Below are 14,226 nucleotides of genomic sequence, written 5' to 3'. Positions count from 1 at the left end.
GAACCTCGTAAGCTCGGTACGGTGGTGCCAAGCTCAGTGGATCCAGCAGGGGAGATAACTGCGCCTTCTGGTACCAACGTATCAACATGAAGATGTCTATTAGGATATTATCTTACAACTGTCATGGTCTACGTTTGGGACAGAGTGCAGGGGACAAAGCTCGACGGATTGTTGTGGACAGTCTGCTTGCAGAATGTGACATTTTATGCTTGCAGGAGACATGGTTGTCCAAACAGGACCTGGGAAAACTTAACTGTCTAAATGCAAGTTTTTTGGGAGTGGGGGAATCAACAACTGATCTCAGCACAGCTATAGTCAGAGGCAGAATACCTGGAGGGGTTGCTGTGCTTTGGGACAAAAAAATAGACCCTGTGATAAAGCTCATTAGACTGGATGTAGACTGGTGTATTGGTATACAATATACACAGAACAATAGTAGTTTTATCATTCTTAATATTTATACTCCCTATGAATCTTGTCAAAATGAGCAAGAATACCTCAGTAGGCTGGCTTTTATTAATGCATTTATTCAAGACAATGATACTTACAGCATATATGTTTTGGGTGATTTTAATGCTGATCTCACAGACAGCAGTTCTCAGTTTGCTGACCACTTAACTCACTTCTGTCAAGTTAATAATCTTATCCTGTCTACCAAAGTGTTGCTGCCTGCAGATAGCTATACATACATAAGTGAAGCCTGGCATAGTACATCATGGCTGGACCACTGTATCTGTACAGCTGATGGACATGCAGCTTTAGCAAACATGACTATCAGGTATGAGGTAACTGTGTCAGATCATATACCTTTTGGTTTTACTGTGAATGTGGAACAAATGCCAGCAACAACTGGAAACAATATTGCTACCAGTGTAAAATTAGACTGGTCAGCTTGTAGTGAAGATGATTTCTTAGCTTATCATAGTAATACCGATATACATCTGAACAACATTTCTTTGCCCAAAGAAGCTATTTTGTGCAAGGATGTCAACTGTAAGAATGCTGTGCATAAACATTTACTCTGCTCCATGTATGATGATATAGTGACTGCTCTGCATGAAAGTGGTACACCGCTTGATAAACAATATAAGCATAAGAAACCTAACATCAGACCTGGCTGGAAAGAACATGTATCCATGTACCATGATGAAGCTCGCATAGCTTATAAATGTTGGGTCATGGCTGGAAGACCTAAACAAGGCCCAGAATTTGAACAGAAAAAATGTGCGAATGCCAGATATAAGTACGCTGTTCGCTTTATAACTAAAAATGAGCAAATGCTGAGAGCAGATTCTTTGGAAAATGCTGTGTAATAATATGACAGATTTTTGGAAAGAGGTGAAAGCTCTTAATAACTGTAAACCATCTCTACCATCAACTGTTGAAGGTGTTTCTGGGGCAGATAACATTGCAGCATTATGGAGACAGCATTACAGTGCGTTGTTTAACTGTATAAAAAGTGATCCATATGAGGACAATCTTGACATGAGTAATGACACAATAAGTGTAAGGACACATGAAGTATATGAAGCCATTCATAGGTTGTCTGATAATAAATCCTCTGGTTTGGATCACATCACTGCAGAACATTTAAAACATGCTAGTTTAAGGCTAGCTCCTCTTCTAGCGCTCTGTTTCACTGGGTTTATGATTCATGGCATATTACCAGACTCAATGCTGTGTATTTTACTGGTACCAGTTATGAAAGACAAAGCTGCAAAAGTGAGCTGTTTGGATAATTACAGGCCGATTGCACTAGCCAGTATTTTATCTAAGGTGTTAGAAAGAATCTTGTTTGATAGAGTTAGTGAGTTCATCTCTTCTCTGGATAATCAGTTTGGCTTCAAACCAAAGCACGGCACTGACATGTGCATATATGCACTCAAGGAAATAGTCAGGTCGTATAGGGCTAAAAATTCATCTGTCCTCATGTGTTTCATTGATGCCTCTCAGGCTTCTGATCGAGTGAACCACAGAAAACTTTTTGATAAACTGAAGAGACGGGGAGTTCCTCAATACATGGTGAGGATTCTCTCTTACTGGTACGCTCATCAGAACATGCAGGTTAAATGGGGAAGCAGTATTTCTGCCCCCTTTGGTGTCAGCAATGGTGTTAGACGGGGTGGGATTTTGTCTCCAATTTTATTTAATCTATATGTTGATGATTTGTCCATACAGCTGAGAGCCTGTAACACTGGGTGTATATTAGGTAAAGCACTGATAAATCATCTCATGTATGCAGATGACCTGGTTGTTTTTAGTCCAAGCAGTGCTGGGTTACAGGATCTTCTTAATGTCTGTACTGAATATGGTGTACAATATGATATGAAGTACAATGCTGCTAAAAGTGCTGTTTTGATATGTAGAACCAAGCAGGATAAACAGCTAAATTTCCCTTTGTTTAAACTGGCACAAAAAACTCTTGAAGTTCATAAAAAGGTGAAATACCTCGGTCACTTTATTACTGAGCAAATGAATGATGATGATGACATATACAGACAACGATGTAAGCTCTATGTGCAGGCAAATGCTATTGCACGCAAATTCAGCTTTTGTTCACTTCCAGTTAAAGTGGCTTTGTTTAAAGTGTATTGCACACCGCTATATACTGCCCCCTTGTGGTCATCCTACAAACAATGTAGCATGCAGAAGCTGCATGTTGCATATAATGATGCGATGAGAATCCTTTGCAGGATACTGTGGAGCAGGGAAATTATTTTACTGCTATGGTTAAATAATTGTCATCATTACCATTGCATTAATAATATAATCTGGAGTTTATATTGCATTCAGGGGTTGAACAGTGTGTGTCTTTCAGAAAGGCTAAAAGTAACAGGACAGGAAACAGGCTTGGAGAGTTTTGCAGAAGTGAAAGTTATTTTGAGCAGCAGGCTAAGACGAGGCTTTAACAATGTAACAGATAGCTTTAAGAAGGCCTTAAGATGTTATGCATACAGTTATTATGTTGACCTTGCACTGCAAAAAACAATTTTCAAGAAAGTAAAAAAAACCTTGTTTATGGACATTTTTTCTTATTTTTTGCCTAAAAAGAAAATATATTCTTAACAAGCAAGTTTTGGACAAGAAAATAAAGCTTATTCTAGGAAAATATGTCTAACTTTTCCTTAAAAGGATATTTCAGCTCATCTTGAGCTTTATTTACCAGTTACAAGGCATGACAATGGTTTGGTTGAATTTCCAGAATAAAAATAAGATTATTTTTCTCATTTCAAGAGTAAGGGCATTTAAACAGCTGCTCAGTTTAAGAAATGTATTTATTGACACTAAAGTTTAATATAATTGCTGTCAAGTTTGACACAATATGCAGTATATGAACAAAGGCAGGAACTAAAAGCACATGGTAAACATGAAATACAGGCCCATTTGAAAAACAGAAACAGCACAACTCATTCACTTTAGGCCATGTCAAACAGAATAATAGATCAGCATCAGTATATCTATACTATGGCAATGCTAAAATCGCATTCAACTGTCAGAATTTATAGGAAAACAACAACTTCATTTTAAAAATTGTCACAAAACTGTCCAAAACAATAACCTGAAAATACAGTTCATGCATGTAAAGCAGTGTACCTTTTATAAAACATATGTTGAGCTCACGTGTAGTCCAATTACATCACCCAGGTAATATTTCATGACCGCACATGTCATATCTTTGTGTGTGAAACTGTAATATGGAATGGAATCTCATATCATATCATTGTTGGCTGGCTTTCCACCACTGAATCAGTCCTGTATGCCCACATGTTACTCAGATTTCTGTTCACTGCTGATGAGGGTTCCCTCCTAGAACTGCAATTGAGATTGGTTGATTAATTGACTAGTTGCGGATAAGGAAATTAAATACAAGGTACACTGATAATTTCTAAAAAATTTTAATGTCAGAAATATACTGCATTTTATAATTTACTCTAAAATATGCATGTTTTCAAGCTGAGTTTAATAAATGGATATTCATTTAATGCTCATTGCTATTTGGCAGCTTAACTGTAGTTTAAAAGCCTTGAAAAATCCTCAAAAACCTAAAATGGGAAAGCTAAACTAAAGAACACAGGAAACATGGAAAATGTTGCAAAAACCTTACAACCTTGAACAAGGAACATAAGACATGAAAACATCAGGGAGGGAACACAGATGATAACACAGGAGAGAATACAGACGATCCGACAAAGAACACACTAAATATACACACACAAAAGGAAACGAGGAATTGGCAGACAGGCACGAAACACAGCTGACACTAATCAGATGAGAAGAGACCAGGAGGAGAATACACCGATGCAAGGCAGGGACTATCAAAGTAAAACAGGAATAAACACGAATATCGAACCAGGGACAATACACTGAAGACAAGGGAGGTACAGAGAACACCTAAACACTGGAAATAATTAACAAATAACTAGGAAACTAACTGACACAATGAATATTAATAAACACAAACAACCAAGGAGACTGCGGACCATGACAATTGGTTTATTTAAAACAAAAGTTTAAAAAAATACAAAATGTTGTTTTCTCTAGTAGAAGAAATTAAACACTATCAGAATGTTCTTTATAAATAGATAGCATTGTTGTGGATTATAAGGAATAAGCATTAACATATCTACTGTTAAGCTGTAAAAACAAGTAGACATCTAACATGAATATTTTATATGATTATTTTCAAAGATATTAAAGTATATAGTCAGTCTCACCTTACAGATTTTTGTGTCCTAATCGATCAGCTGCATCGTCCATTGGCAAGGTGGTCGGAGTGTGTTCGAAGAATGTGATACCAAAATTAGCTGTAAACACGATATTCTTTGACACATCCATCTATGCCACAATCTTCACGGAAATCTGGACTATGGCTATGTGCAGAATTAATATGACTCAGTAGGGATTTGAGGGTCAGACCCACAAAAACGATGTAGATAACACAGCGCCAAATCATTTTGTTTTACTGGTCTGTGAACTACTTTTCCCATAAAGTCAAGATAACCAGGATTATTCCATTATGGGGTAGGAATGGCTATCCTAATTCAGTGCCTTATAACAGCTGTAGTAAGTAACAGCACCCACACGTCAGTATTTACAGAACATAATCTAACTAAATAGTCAAATATTTAAATATATATCATTTTATAGGTATAAAAGAGCGAACTAAACCATTTCCGTACACAACCCCATACTCCTGAGTTGGTACAGCCCACCTTCCCGCCTCTAGCTCCGTGCCTAAGCGGTTGGATTGCAGGATTTTGGGGTCTGGGTGTAGATGCGATACAGTTGGTACAGTGTGAAGAAATTAAGGCACGCTATGGAAAAACTGGACGAAATAACAATTGCCAACCTGAAAGGTATGTGACTGTTTTGTTTTTTCTATGTTTTGTGTTCTGGTATGTTGCATGTTAAGTCGCTAGCATGGCAGGCTATACCCGGTTGTTAGCTTAGCTTAGCTGTGCGGTTAGCTTAGTTGCATTAGCATTTTTAAATATGCTAGTGCAGAAAGTTATGAAAGAATTCATGTCCAGTTATTAGTTTCAGTGTCTGTGAATTTATTCAACAAGTGTGCAAAGTGCCATAAGTTAATGCCAGTTTTACAGAAATTGTAGGAGTTTCAAATTTCTATTAGTGAAGTTATTTCATTATATACTTTAGCCCAGGAAGCAAAAAAAAAAAAATACATTTATATGTATACATGCATTTAATTGATGTATCACAAATATATTACTTTTACCAGTCAATAGGAGGAAGGTAATTTAGAACCTGTGGAGCAGTGAGGAGGGAGAATAATGGAATAGAGTCATGGTTTTAAATGGTAAATATTAAATTATGTTTCCTATGTATCCTGTCTGTTACCCAAGCAAAGCTGTCAGCTGGCTTGCACATGAGGATAATGCAATGTAGTGATAATTGGAAACTCCTATTGCAGAAGCAAATGTTGGAGAAGACCTGCTCTCATCACTTTCACGAGATGACATCAAAGATCTGTTTCCTGGTCCTGAACATTGCCTCAGGCGTCGGGCTCTATGGCTTGCAGTGCACAAATGTGAAGAAGTAAGTTCTGTCCTATCGCTGTGTGACAAAACTGAGAACACACCAGCTTGTTTTATGCAGTTTCAAATAATTCCACCAATACTCACTTAACAGATAGACAGTAGAATCTTCTTTAGTTTTGATTTAAATCAAGTGGCCTACCCATTTATTAAATATACATATTTTTTATTGTTCAACACTTTACTGATATTTTGTTGTACTATCTTTCATATTTAGAGACCTAAAGTTCGTGTGCAATTTTATGTGAAATTAGCCCTATGTACACTGTATTTTAGAACAAGACTGCTGCTGAAAAAACGCTAACAACTACTGGAGATGGTGACTTCTTCAGAGAGGAACCCAGCACTTACCTCCATCCAAAAACTTTGGATGGAGGTAATGCTACAGTATCTTGATTTGTCTACATTTATGCTTTGCAGATTACATTATTTGCAATGTTTAATGGTGTTGCCCTGTCTTATTTTTCTTTTTTCAAACCAGTGGAACATGCAGCAGCTGTGTTCAGAGCCCTTCCCATGCTTTTCCCTTCCAGCACAGTACCACCTAAGAAGCTGGGCATCTGTAGTGAGGCTTTTTTCCATGTCCTAAAGGTAAGGCTGCAATATTCTATGTGTATATATTGTTGAATTTTGCAGTTACTCATGTTTTCATTTTATATATTTTACTGTGGAGTCAGTCAAATATTCTTAAAGTTCAGATCCCCATAACATGTTGATGTTAATAAAACCTACAAAAAAAGTTGATCTATTTTAAACTGTAATGCAACTCAAAAATTGTGTTTCTTACAGTCTTGTTCTAATACTCTTTTTTTCTGTCATGTAGACTTCAGAAGACCCTGAAGGCTACCTGCGTCAGCGACCCCTGGCTTGTCCAGTTCTGCTTGTCTCTGAAGGCAACTGCATGATAGCTGTTGGAACCACACCGGTGAGCACTTTTGACCGGAAGGATCTTAATGAGGGACTGCTCTATCTGATGGCATATTACTATGCCCTCCACCTCACATATCCATAGTGCATTTCCACGCTGCTGTCTGTCTTGCAAACTGAAATACTCAAAGACTCCATCCATGACCGAGATTCAACCCCCTCTTACAAGAAGGCGCTTGGTGAGTGGAAGTCATTCATTGAGTGAGTCTCCCAGATGACAGACTCCATCTGCCTTGTTTATCAGACTCAGTGTTAGTCAGTGAGGTTGTTTTTTTTTTCTATAGAAAAGTTGTTCAAATGTAAAACACATGTTTGTTTGTGTGGTCGTTAAACTTGTTCTTCTAAAATGTTATGTAATATAGGATTTGAAATAGTGATTGTTTTAAGCTTCAGCAAAATTTATTTTTGATACCAGCCATGAGTGTGTTATACTGTTATTATTCATTTTAAGAGTATCTGGAATATGCACTTCTTATATTGGCCATGTTACACAGTACCCTGCTGAAATGTATAATTTTAGGCATGATTCTCCTGGAACAGACCTCAGTGAGTTACTGACCCATTGCTGTGTCAATAAAAGCGCAAAATCTAAGAGTGCTTTTGCTGTCTTAATTTAAGATGAATTCCCTTATTTTTAGTAGCTTTTTGAAGAGATGGTGTCTTATTCTCAGGAATTTTTGCTGATTATTGTTCTCAGAGTCGAAACATAATTCTTATAGTTAGCTCAATCAAGAAAGAAACAATTCAGTTTTAAGAAAATTTGTCCTATAGTAAGGTGTTTTTTTAATGTGAAAAATCTAAATTAAGGTGTAGAATCTTAAAGTAAGCAAATAATTCTTGAAAACAGCTTGTTCAAGAAAGCATAATACTCATTTTAGGTGCAGATTTTCTAAATATCAAAGTGTCTTTTACTTATAATAAGTCACATTTTCTTCAAATAAGCATACATTTTAGACAATTTTGTCTAGTTAAAAGGCATATGGCAGTTAGATTAATTTGCTAGTTTTAAGAATTCTAGTCAAGCAACTTTTGCTTACCCCATTGGCAGATTTTTTTGCTCAAAACAAGAAAAATTTGTCAGATTTAAGAATATTTGGCTTGTTTCAAGTATAGCTGTTTTTGCAGTGGTGTATTTCAGGTGCAGTTATGACTATTTTATACACAATGCATATCTGTGCTTATTAAAGAGTTGGAGCTCGGTCAATTAATTGGGGGTCGGAAGCTTTGTTCGGCGCGATGTCCGGACAATCTATTGTGCAAGTGACTTGGAGCCATAGAAGGAATTGCAGTACATGCTTACAAAACACTTATATATCAGATCATTTTATATTAAGCTTTTAAGTAGAGGTTCTTGGTTAAAACATTTATTTAGTAGAAGACATACATATAGTCTCAGTGAGCCTCTGGTCTGGTGAAAGGTCAGAAGTGCAACAGGTGAATTGAGAAAGAGCATGTGAGGTCGTGACACACACACATGAGTTAAATTTATTTAGAGGAGAGATTAGTCATGTCTGGTTGTAACTGCAAAAGTGTCTCGGTAAAAGAGGAACCGTCCTTGTTGTCTCGGCAAGAAAGAGGAACAATTTACTTTAAGACAAGAACGGAAAGTACCAGCCATGAAAATAGAAGATGATCTTCTGGGTTAAAAGCCATTGTGGTGTTGATCTGATCTATGTATAAAATGTATCTGTGACGCATGAAGGGGCGTCAGTAAATCAAACCCTGATGCTATAAAATATCTGTTCATGCTTTGATTAAGTTGGAGATCACTTGCTGTCGGCGTACAGAGTGTTCTTCCCACACGTGTGTAGTCATTAAAATCATTGTTTGACCAAGACCTTCTGGACCATGGGTGGTTTGTACTCTCCCTCCTCAATTTTGAACCTTAACATTTGGGGGCTCGTCCGGTGGTTGAGGAGGGAGAATTGGAGGTGTAGATGGAGAAATTTGGTCTTAGGTGGTCTGACGGGCAGACATGAATTCCAGTGGTCGAAGTGAGTGGGCATAAGCCGGCTTATCCAAAAGGTAAGGCACTACCTGTTGAATTATTTCCAAAGTGTGCCAAATTGGATATGATAAAATTTAAGTCTACTCACTGAAGTTACTGGTGGATGTCTGTTTTGATTTTGATGAAAAATCTCATGAGTTGAAGCAGTTAGAGTTCTGCTAAGAAGAAATGAAAGCAGTTAAGAGTCTGATAAGAAAAGTTTAAATACTGGGTTGAAGTCCCAAAGAAATTGAGTTAGAGTCTCAAGTAGTTTGGTAGGGAATTGGTTATTGTGTTGGTTAGAGTCCAAATTTGGTCATAAGAGTGGACCTGAGCGGTCATTTTGTGAGTTGGAGTCTCCATTGACCACTAGGTTGCACCTGCCTCAGTTATACACTTGTTTCGGGTGTTGATTGTTGTTTCAAAGTATTATAAATTATTTTAGAACGGAACCGTGGGGGTTCTAGGAAGTGCAGTTCTCGGAGGTAATGCTCCCTCCCGGCCAAGGACGCTTGGCCCTGACCTATCGGCGAATAGGGTTAGTACGGTTGGCAACCGGGGAGAACTTGGGAACCTCCAAAATAGCTAGGAGTTAGAGTCTCCTTACCGTTTGGAACGGTAGTCTGCGCTTTTTTGGACAGGAGAAGTTGGACTTCGGGTGTGTAACTTTAACTTAACACTTTGGGGTAAGCCTTGGCTGTGAAACGCCAAAATTAGAGCTTCAGGCAAAGTTTGGGTTGGTTGACGCTTTTAAATTGAGTTAGGGATTTTAGAGATGAGGCCAGAAACAGTTAAAGTCTTGATACTGGTTAATTGGTCGCAAAAAACTCAGGGAGTTTATCCGCTGGGCGGTTATTTTAAATTTGTCGAAATTGTGTAGGTGCTAAAGCTGACAGATCTGACAGTGGTTGTAAATATAAGATGTCTTTGTAATATAAAATAAGAGATCTCTGTGTGAAAGGAGTCTGAGGCAATGCTGGAGCTATTTTTAGACGGTGTGTGTGTGAGTGAAAATGCAAATGAGTAAGTAGTGAACTGTTTAAACCACAGTTGGTTTTACAAATACTGCTGCAAACATTGTTGAGTGTGTGTTTAAGATGCCATTTATGTTTATTAGAGGACTATAAATAAAGTTTTGAGTTGCCGTAGTGGATGTATAGTAATTGACTGAGTTTGGATGCAGATATATAAATATATTGAGTGCACTGTATATACTTAAGACTAACACATTACTTTCAGTAGTAACTTTTCTCCAGCATTAGTTGCTGGTGTGGTTTATTTTTTCAATTTCTTGTGTGTGCGGTGAGAATTAATGGAGGTTTCAATTTTTCGTTTGTTTTTTGTTTTTGACTTGCTCTTTTTGATTATGACAAGCATGTCTAAAATACTCTTAGGAAAGTGTGTTTTGAGTTATATTCCTCAACTCTGGTCACACTTTAAGTGTGTGAATGCGGTGACTAGAAGGTTTTGAATGATGAATAAAGGTGTGAGAGGTATTTCTTTGGTGATGTAAAGTAGGATGTTTTAAAGTTTGAAAGTGTTTTTAATTTAAGAGATGCATGAGTGATGTTATAAGAGTTTAGTTTATTTAAAAGGTGTGTGTGTGAGAGGATTATGAAATCATTGTGTGAATGATGCTACATTTTAGATCAAAAGTTAGTAGAATTACAGAGGGTTTGTAGATTGTAAATACAAAATAAGTTTGATTAGCCTGCAGAAACAGAAAAGCAGCTTGAGCTGCTCTGAGAAGCTGTGGGTGTGTGACAGGAAGTTACATGCGCATAAAAGGAAGTGACTGTGACGAGTGAGCACCCAGAGAGAGAAACAGATGAGTTAAACTCTAGGCAGATAAAGCGAATGGAGGTTTTGAGAAAAGAAATGAAAAGGATATTAATTGTATGTTTTAGTGTGTTAACACAGATTACAGATAAATAAAGGTGGACTTCTCTCAACCTGGAATTTTGAGTACGGCGCCAAAACCACTAGAGTAGCATAATTGGGAGAAAAAAGGCCAGATTTTGGCTTAAAATTTTACAGCTTGACCTCGCACTTGTCCCCATCCTGAGAAGAAGCTCAAAGGACAGTTAATCTCCTGATGAAGACCAACAGAACATCGTGGACTTGAGAAGAATTAATAGCAGGCAAAAGACAGTGCAACTGAAACCACACTGACGACACCAGCAGCAGCATGTAAGGAACCACGAGGTGGAAACATGTACTGTAAATTACAGGCTGGGCAGTTGAACAGTGGGATAATGAGCTGTGGAAAGCACTGGAGATGACTGAGAGGATCAACAGAAAAGAAGAAACCACGTGATGAAACATGCACGGTGGACAGCAGGCTGGTAAGAACAGTGTGACATGACTGTTTAAAGGCACTGAATGTGGTATTTTGCCAGGCTGGGACTTGATCCAAAAGGAAAATACTGAAGAGAAACAGAGAAGAAACAGACTGTGTTTGCTGGAATTCAAGACAACAAAAGGACACTGAGAGAAGAGGACAGTGACCAGTGAGAGGCGAAGCCGGACGAGTTTGACTGTGAGAATACAGGGTGTAATTGGATTGAAATGAAAGCCTGAACTCGTGATGGTTTAGAGATGTCCACCGTCACAAACAAAGAGGTAAACAAGAATAGAAAACACACATAGACAAAGTGTTACATGTGAAATTATTTCTGGAAAGAATCAGAAGTGAGATAGTTTTGAATTAAGAAATCAGGGAAAAGATGCATGAATTAAACCTGACTATAACATATAGAGGCAATGAAGAAAGCAGCTTACACTCACTGAACATTAACAAAATACATAGGAAAAGCAATGAAGACCTGCTTACACGTATATACATGACATAAGTTGGGATTTCTGACCAGAGAAAGGGAAACGGGTAGTTTAAGTACTTATGATAATAATGAAAATGTCTCAGTTGTGTTTCTTTAGGGGCTAAACAGACCTGGATCAATTCTCCCCATGCAGCGGTCGGAAGAAACCTGTAGGTTAACTTGACTGGACATGCCAAGGCAAGTTTCTGGTTGAATTGTTCACAGCGCCATGTCTCCATAAACCTGACAAGTGGGCCCTAATTTCTGGCTGAGGAGCAGGAATGCTGTTAATAAGGTGGGAACTTAAAATTTGGGTTAGCAAATTTGGGAAAGACAACTGACGGCTTGAGTGGAGAATTGTGCAGGAGTCTGACACACTGCAAAAGCAACATATGCAAATTCACATACACAAACAGAAAATGCATTAACCTTATAAAGACAAGACAAGCTCATGGAGTTTAATGCATAGACACTGATTAAACCTGGCTAAGAACACAAACATATGCAATGAAGAACAGCTTGCTATTTTGTATGAATGATACAATGGTGTGAATGTTTAATAAAATGCATTTGAGTTTGTAATTGAGGAATAGAAGAAGCCATATGACAAAGGGAGTGAGTTATGTAAACAAAAAGTGATTAAAGTAGTTTTAAAAGAGTGACTTAGGCTACGTTCACACTGCAGGCGAAAGCGCATCAAATCCGATTTTTTTGACCCTATGCGACCCATATCCGATCATGCTATGACAGTGTGAACGGCGCAAATCCGATATTTTCAAATCCGATCTGGGTCACTTTCGTATGTGGTCCTGAATCCGATACATATCCGATGTTTTAGAAAGCGACTGCTGTTTGAACGGTCAAGTCGCATTAAATCCGCCTTTTACGTCACCGACACAAGACTGAAGCCAATTATCAGCGCCCGAGAAGACATCGCGAACGCTTCCTAGCCATCCAGTGTAGATGTCAGTGAAACTGTTGGGAAGACAACGTAAACATTTTATTTGTACTGTATAATCTGCAGATTCTGACAGAAATCTGCAGCTATCCTTTGAAGCACCGCTCCTCTCTTAAACAGCAATAAGGATCATTATTAGGTTATTTACATTATTATGTAAATAACAAAATAACTTAAAGCAAAAATTGGGAAACGTAAAGTCCGAAGTCTTTATATTAACGGCCATCAGTCAAACAATACTGTTTGTTCTTGGTCTAAACAGAGCGCGTTGTGTGTGACATCTTCTTTTGCGCATGCGGGCCGCTTTGAGCGTTCACACTAGAGCGCGTTTGCTGTCGCATTTTATTTGTAGTGTGAACGAGGAGACAAAAAAATCGGATTTGATCAAAAAATCGGAATTGAGCATTAAGACCTGCAGTGTGAACGTAGCCTTAGGAGTGCTCTCTCGTACTGAGTGATCAAAACCAGTGATCACTGTAGAAAGAAATAAAATGATTTAATGAGTTGGGAATGTTTAAACATATGTTTCTGTTGTTACAGCAACTCATTGAGAGATGACTCAGTATGCAAATTAGTTGGAGTGAGTGGTGACGAAGGAACTTCCTGTGTGTGTGTGACTGAGGAAGTGACGTTCAGAAGAGGAAGCATAGCAGAGAAGAGAAGTACAGATTTGGGTAGGAAATTTATAGTTTAGTGATATGTTGTTGTAAGGGGGGTTATGTTTTATGCTGAATTGAAGTATGTTACAGAGCATAAGGGGGTGATTTTTGTGTGCAAATTGTGTGGTTTTAATGAGACTTTCGGTGTATTGAGGAGGTGAAATTATGTGGTGGCAAAACTTTTGTGTGTTTAAGGTTGTTGAGGTTGTTGTGGTGATGGGTTGATTCTGTCAGTTAGGTTTGGGTTGTTGTTTTTGTTTTTAATAGAGGGAGTTTTAGGAAACATGGACATGTCTAAAAATTGGGCCCATTATTTTGTAAGAGTGCACTTAAAGAAAACCTGTCAGGTGATTTTGATTTTGTTTTTATGAGCTAACAATCAGCTCTATTTTTTTTTTCATTTCTGTTTTAAGCAGGCCTGCAAGAGTGAATAACGGCGCTGAAAATTATCGGGAAGAGCAAATATAAGGGGGCTTTCCAGATTACAATTGGCTGAGGAGAAAGCTACCTGGGGACTATTCAGGTCGTAAGTCCCTGTAAAAAGGATTTTATGCGAGTCAATCCAGTCCAAAAGCATAAAGAAATATTTTCCTATGGAAAATAAAAAATGACTGAGCTCATTTTGCTGAGGGTGGAGAATCTGACGCGGGAAGCTCCACTATTAGCAAAAATATGGAGTGAATGTGTGAGTGAATGTGAGGATGAATAAATGTGGACAAACAATTTGCTTTTACCAGAGAAAATTTCTGTTTTGTTTTGTTGACTGGGGTTAGATTATGGGATTATAGTATATTGTTGGGAGAATGCCAAATGCTAAAGG

The 14,226-nt window shown here is 37.9% G+C and overlaps 1 protein-coding gene and 1 long non-coding RNA gene across 3 annotated transcripts; one reads left to right on the top strand and one right to left on the bottom strand.

Moving 5' to 3' along the window:
• Positions 1-3,257: 3,257 nt before the first annotated feature.
• Positions 3,258-4,869, bottom strand: LOC146708692 (uncharacterized). The gene is made up of 2 exons (XR_014920332.1): positions 4,716-4,869; positions 3,258-3,813 (listed from the first exon to the last, which is right to left on the bottom strand). It is a non-coding gene; the product is annotated as an uncharacterized LOC146708692 (long non-coding RNA).
• A 116-nt stretch (positions 4,870-4,985) lies between these two features.
• LOC146708691 (uncharacterized) lies at positions 4,986-7,580 on the top strand. Of its 2 annotated transcripts, XM_085455511.1 has the most exons (6): positions 4,986-5,357; positions 5,741-5,818; positions 5,933-6,057; positions 6,333-6,432; positions 6,538-6,647; positions 6,880-7,580. In XM_085455511.1, exons 2-6 carry the CDS (start codon positions 5,806-5,808, stop codon positions 7,066-7,068), a joined length of 537 nt encoding a protein of 178 aa, XP_085311637.1. In that variant the 5' UTR covers positions 4,986-5,357; positions 5,741-5,805; the 3' UTR covers positions 7,069-7,580. The 2 variants fall into 2 exon arrangements, with proteins under 2 accessions (XP_085311637.1, XP_085311636.1); XM_085455510.1 differs by lacking the exon at positions 5,741-5,818 and having other exon boundaries at positions 5,201-5,357.
• The last annotated feature ends 6,646 nt before the right edge of the window (positions 7,581-14,226 follow it).

The sequence above is a fragment of the Copadichromis virginalis genome, linkage group LG5 (genome assembly GCF_057382275.1).
Source record: "Copadichromis virginalis isolate Kocher_CV1m ecotype Utaka linkage group LG5, C_Virginalis_male_GT1.1, whole genome shotgun sequence".
NCBI lineage: Eukaryota > Metazoa > Chordata > Actinopteri > Cichliformes > Cichlidae > Copadichromis > Copadichromis virginalis.
Note: the sequence above shows the minus strand (reverse complement) of the source record. Positions and strands in the feature narration are given on the sequence as shown.

Excerpts from the sequence above, each read along its gene's own strand:
- LOC146708691 (XM_085455510.1), top strand. The coding sequence starts at position 5,276 with ATGCGATACAGTTGGTACAGTGTGAAGAAATTAAGGCACGCTATGGAA. Across the intron at positions 6,058-6,332 it reads CAGTGCACAAATGTGAAGAA|AACAAGACTGCTGCTGAAAA; the intron begins GTAAGTTCTGTC and ends ACTGTATTTTAG. Across the intron at positions 6,648-6,879 it reads CTTTTTTCCATGTCCTAAAG|ACTTCAGAAGACCCTGAAGG; the intron begins GTAAGGCTGCAA and ends TCTGTCATGTAG.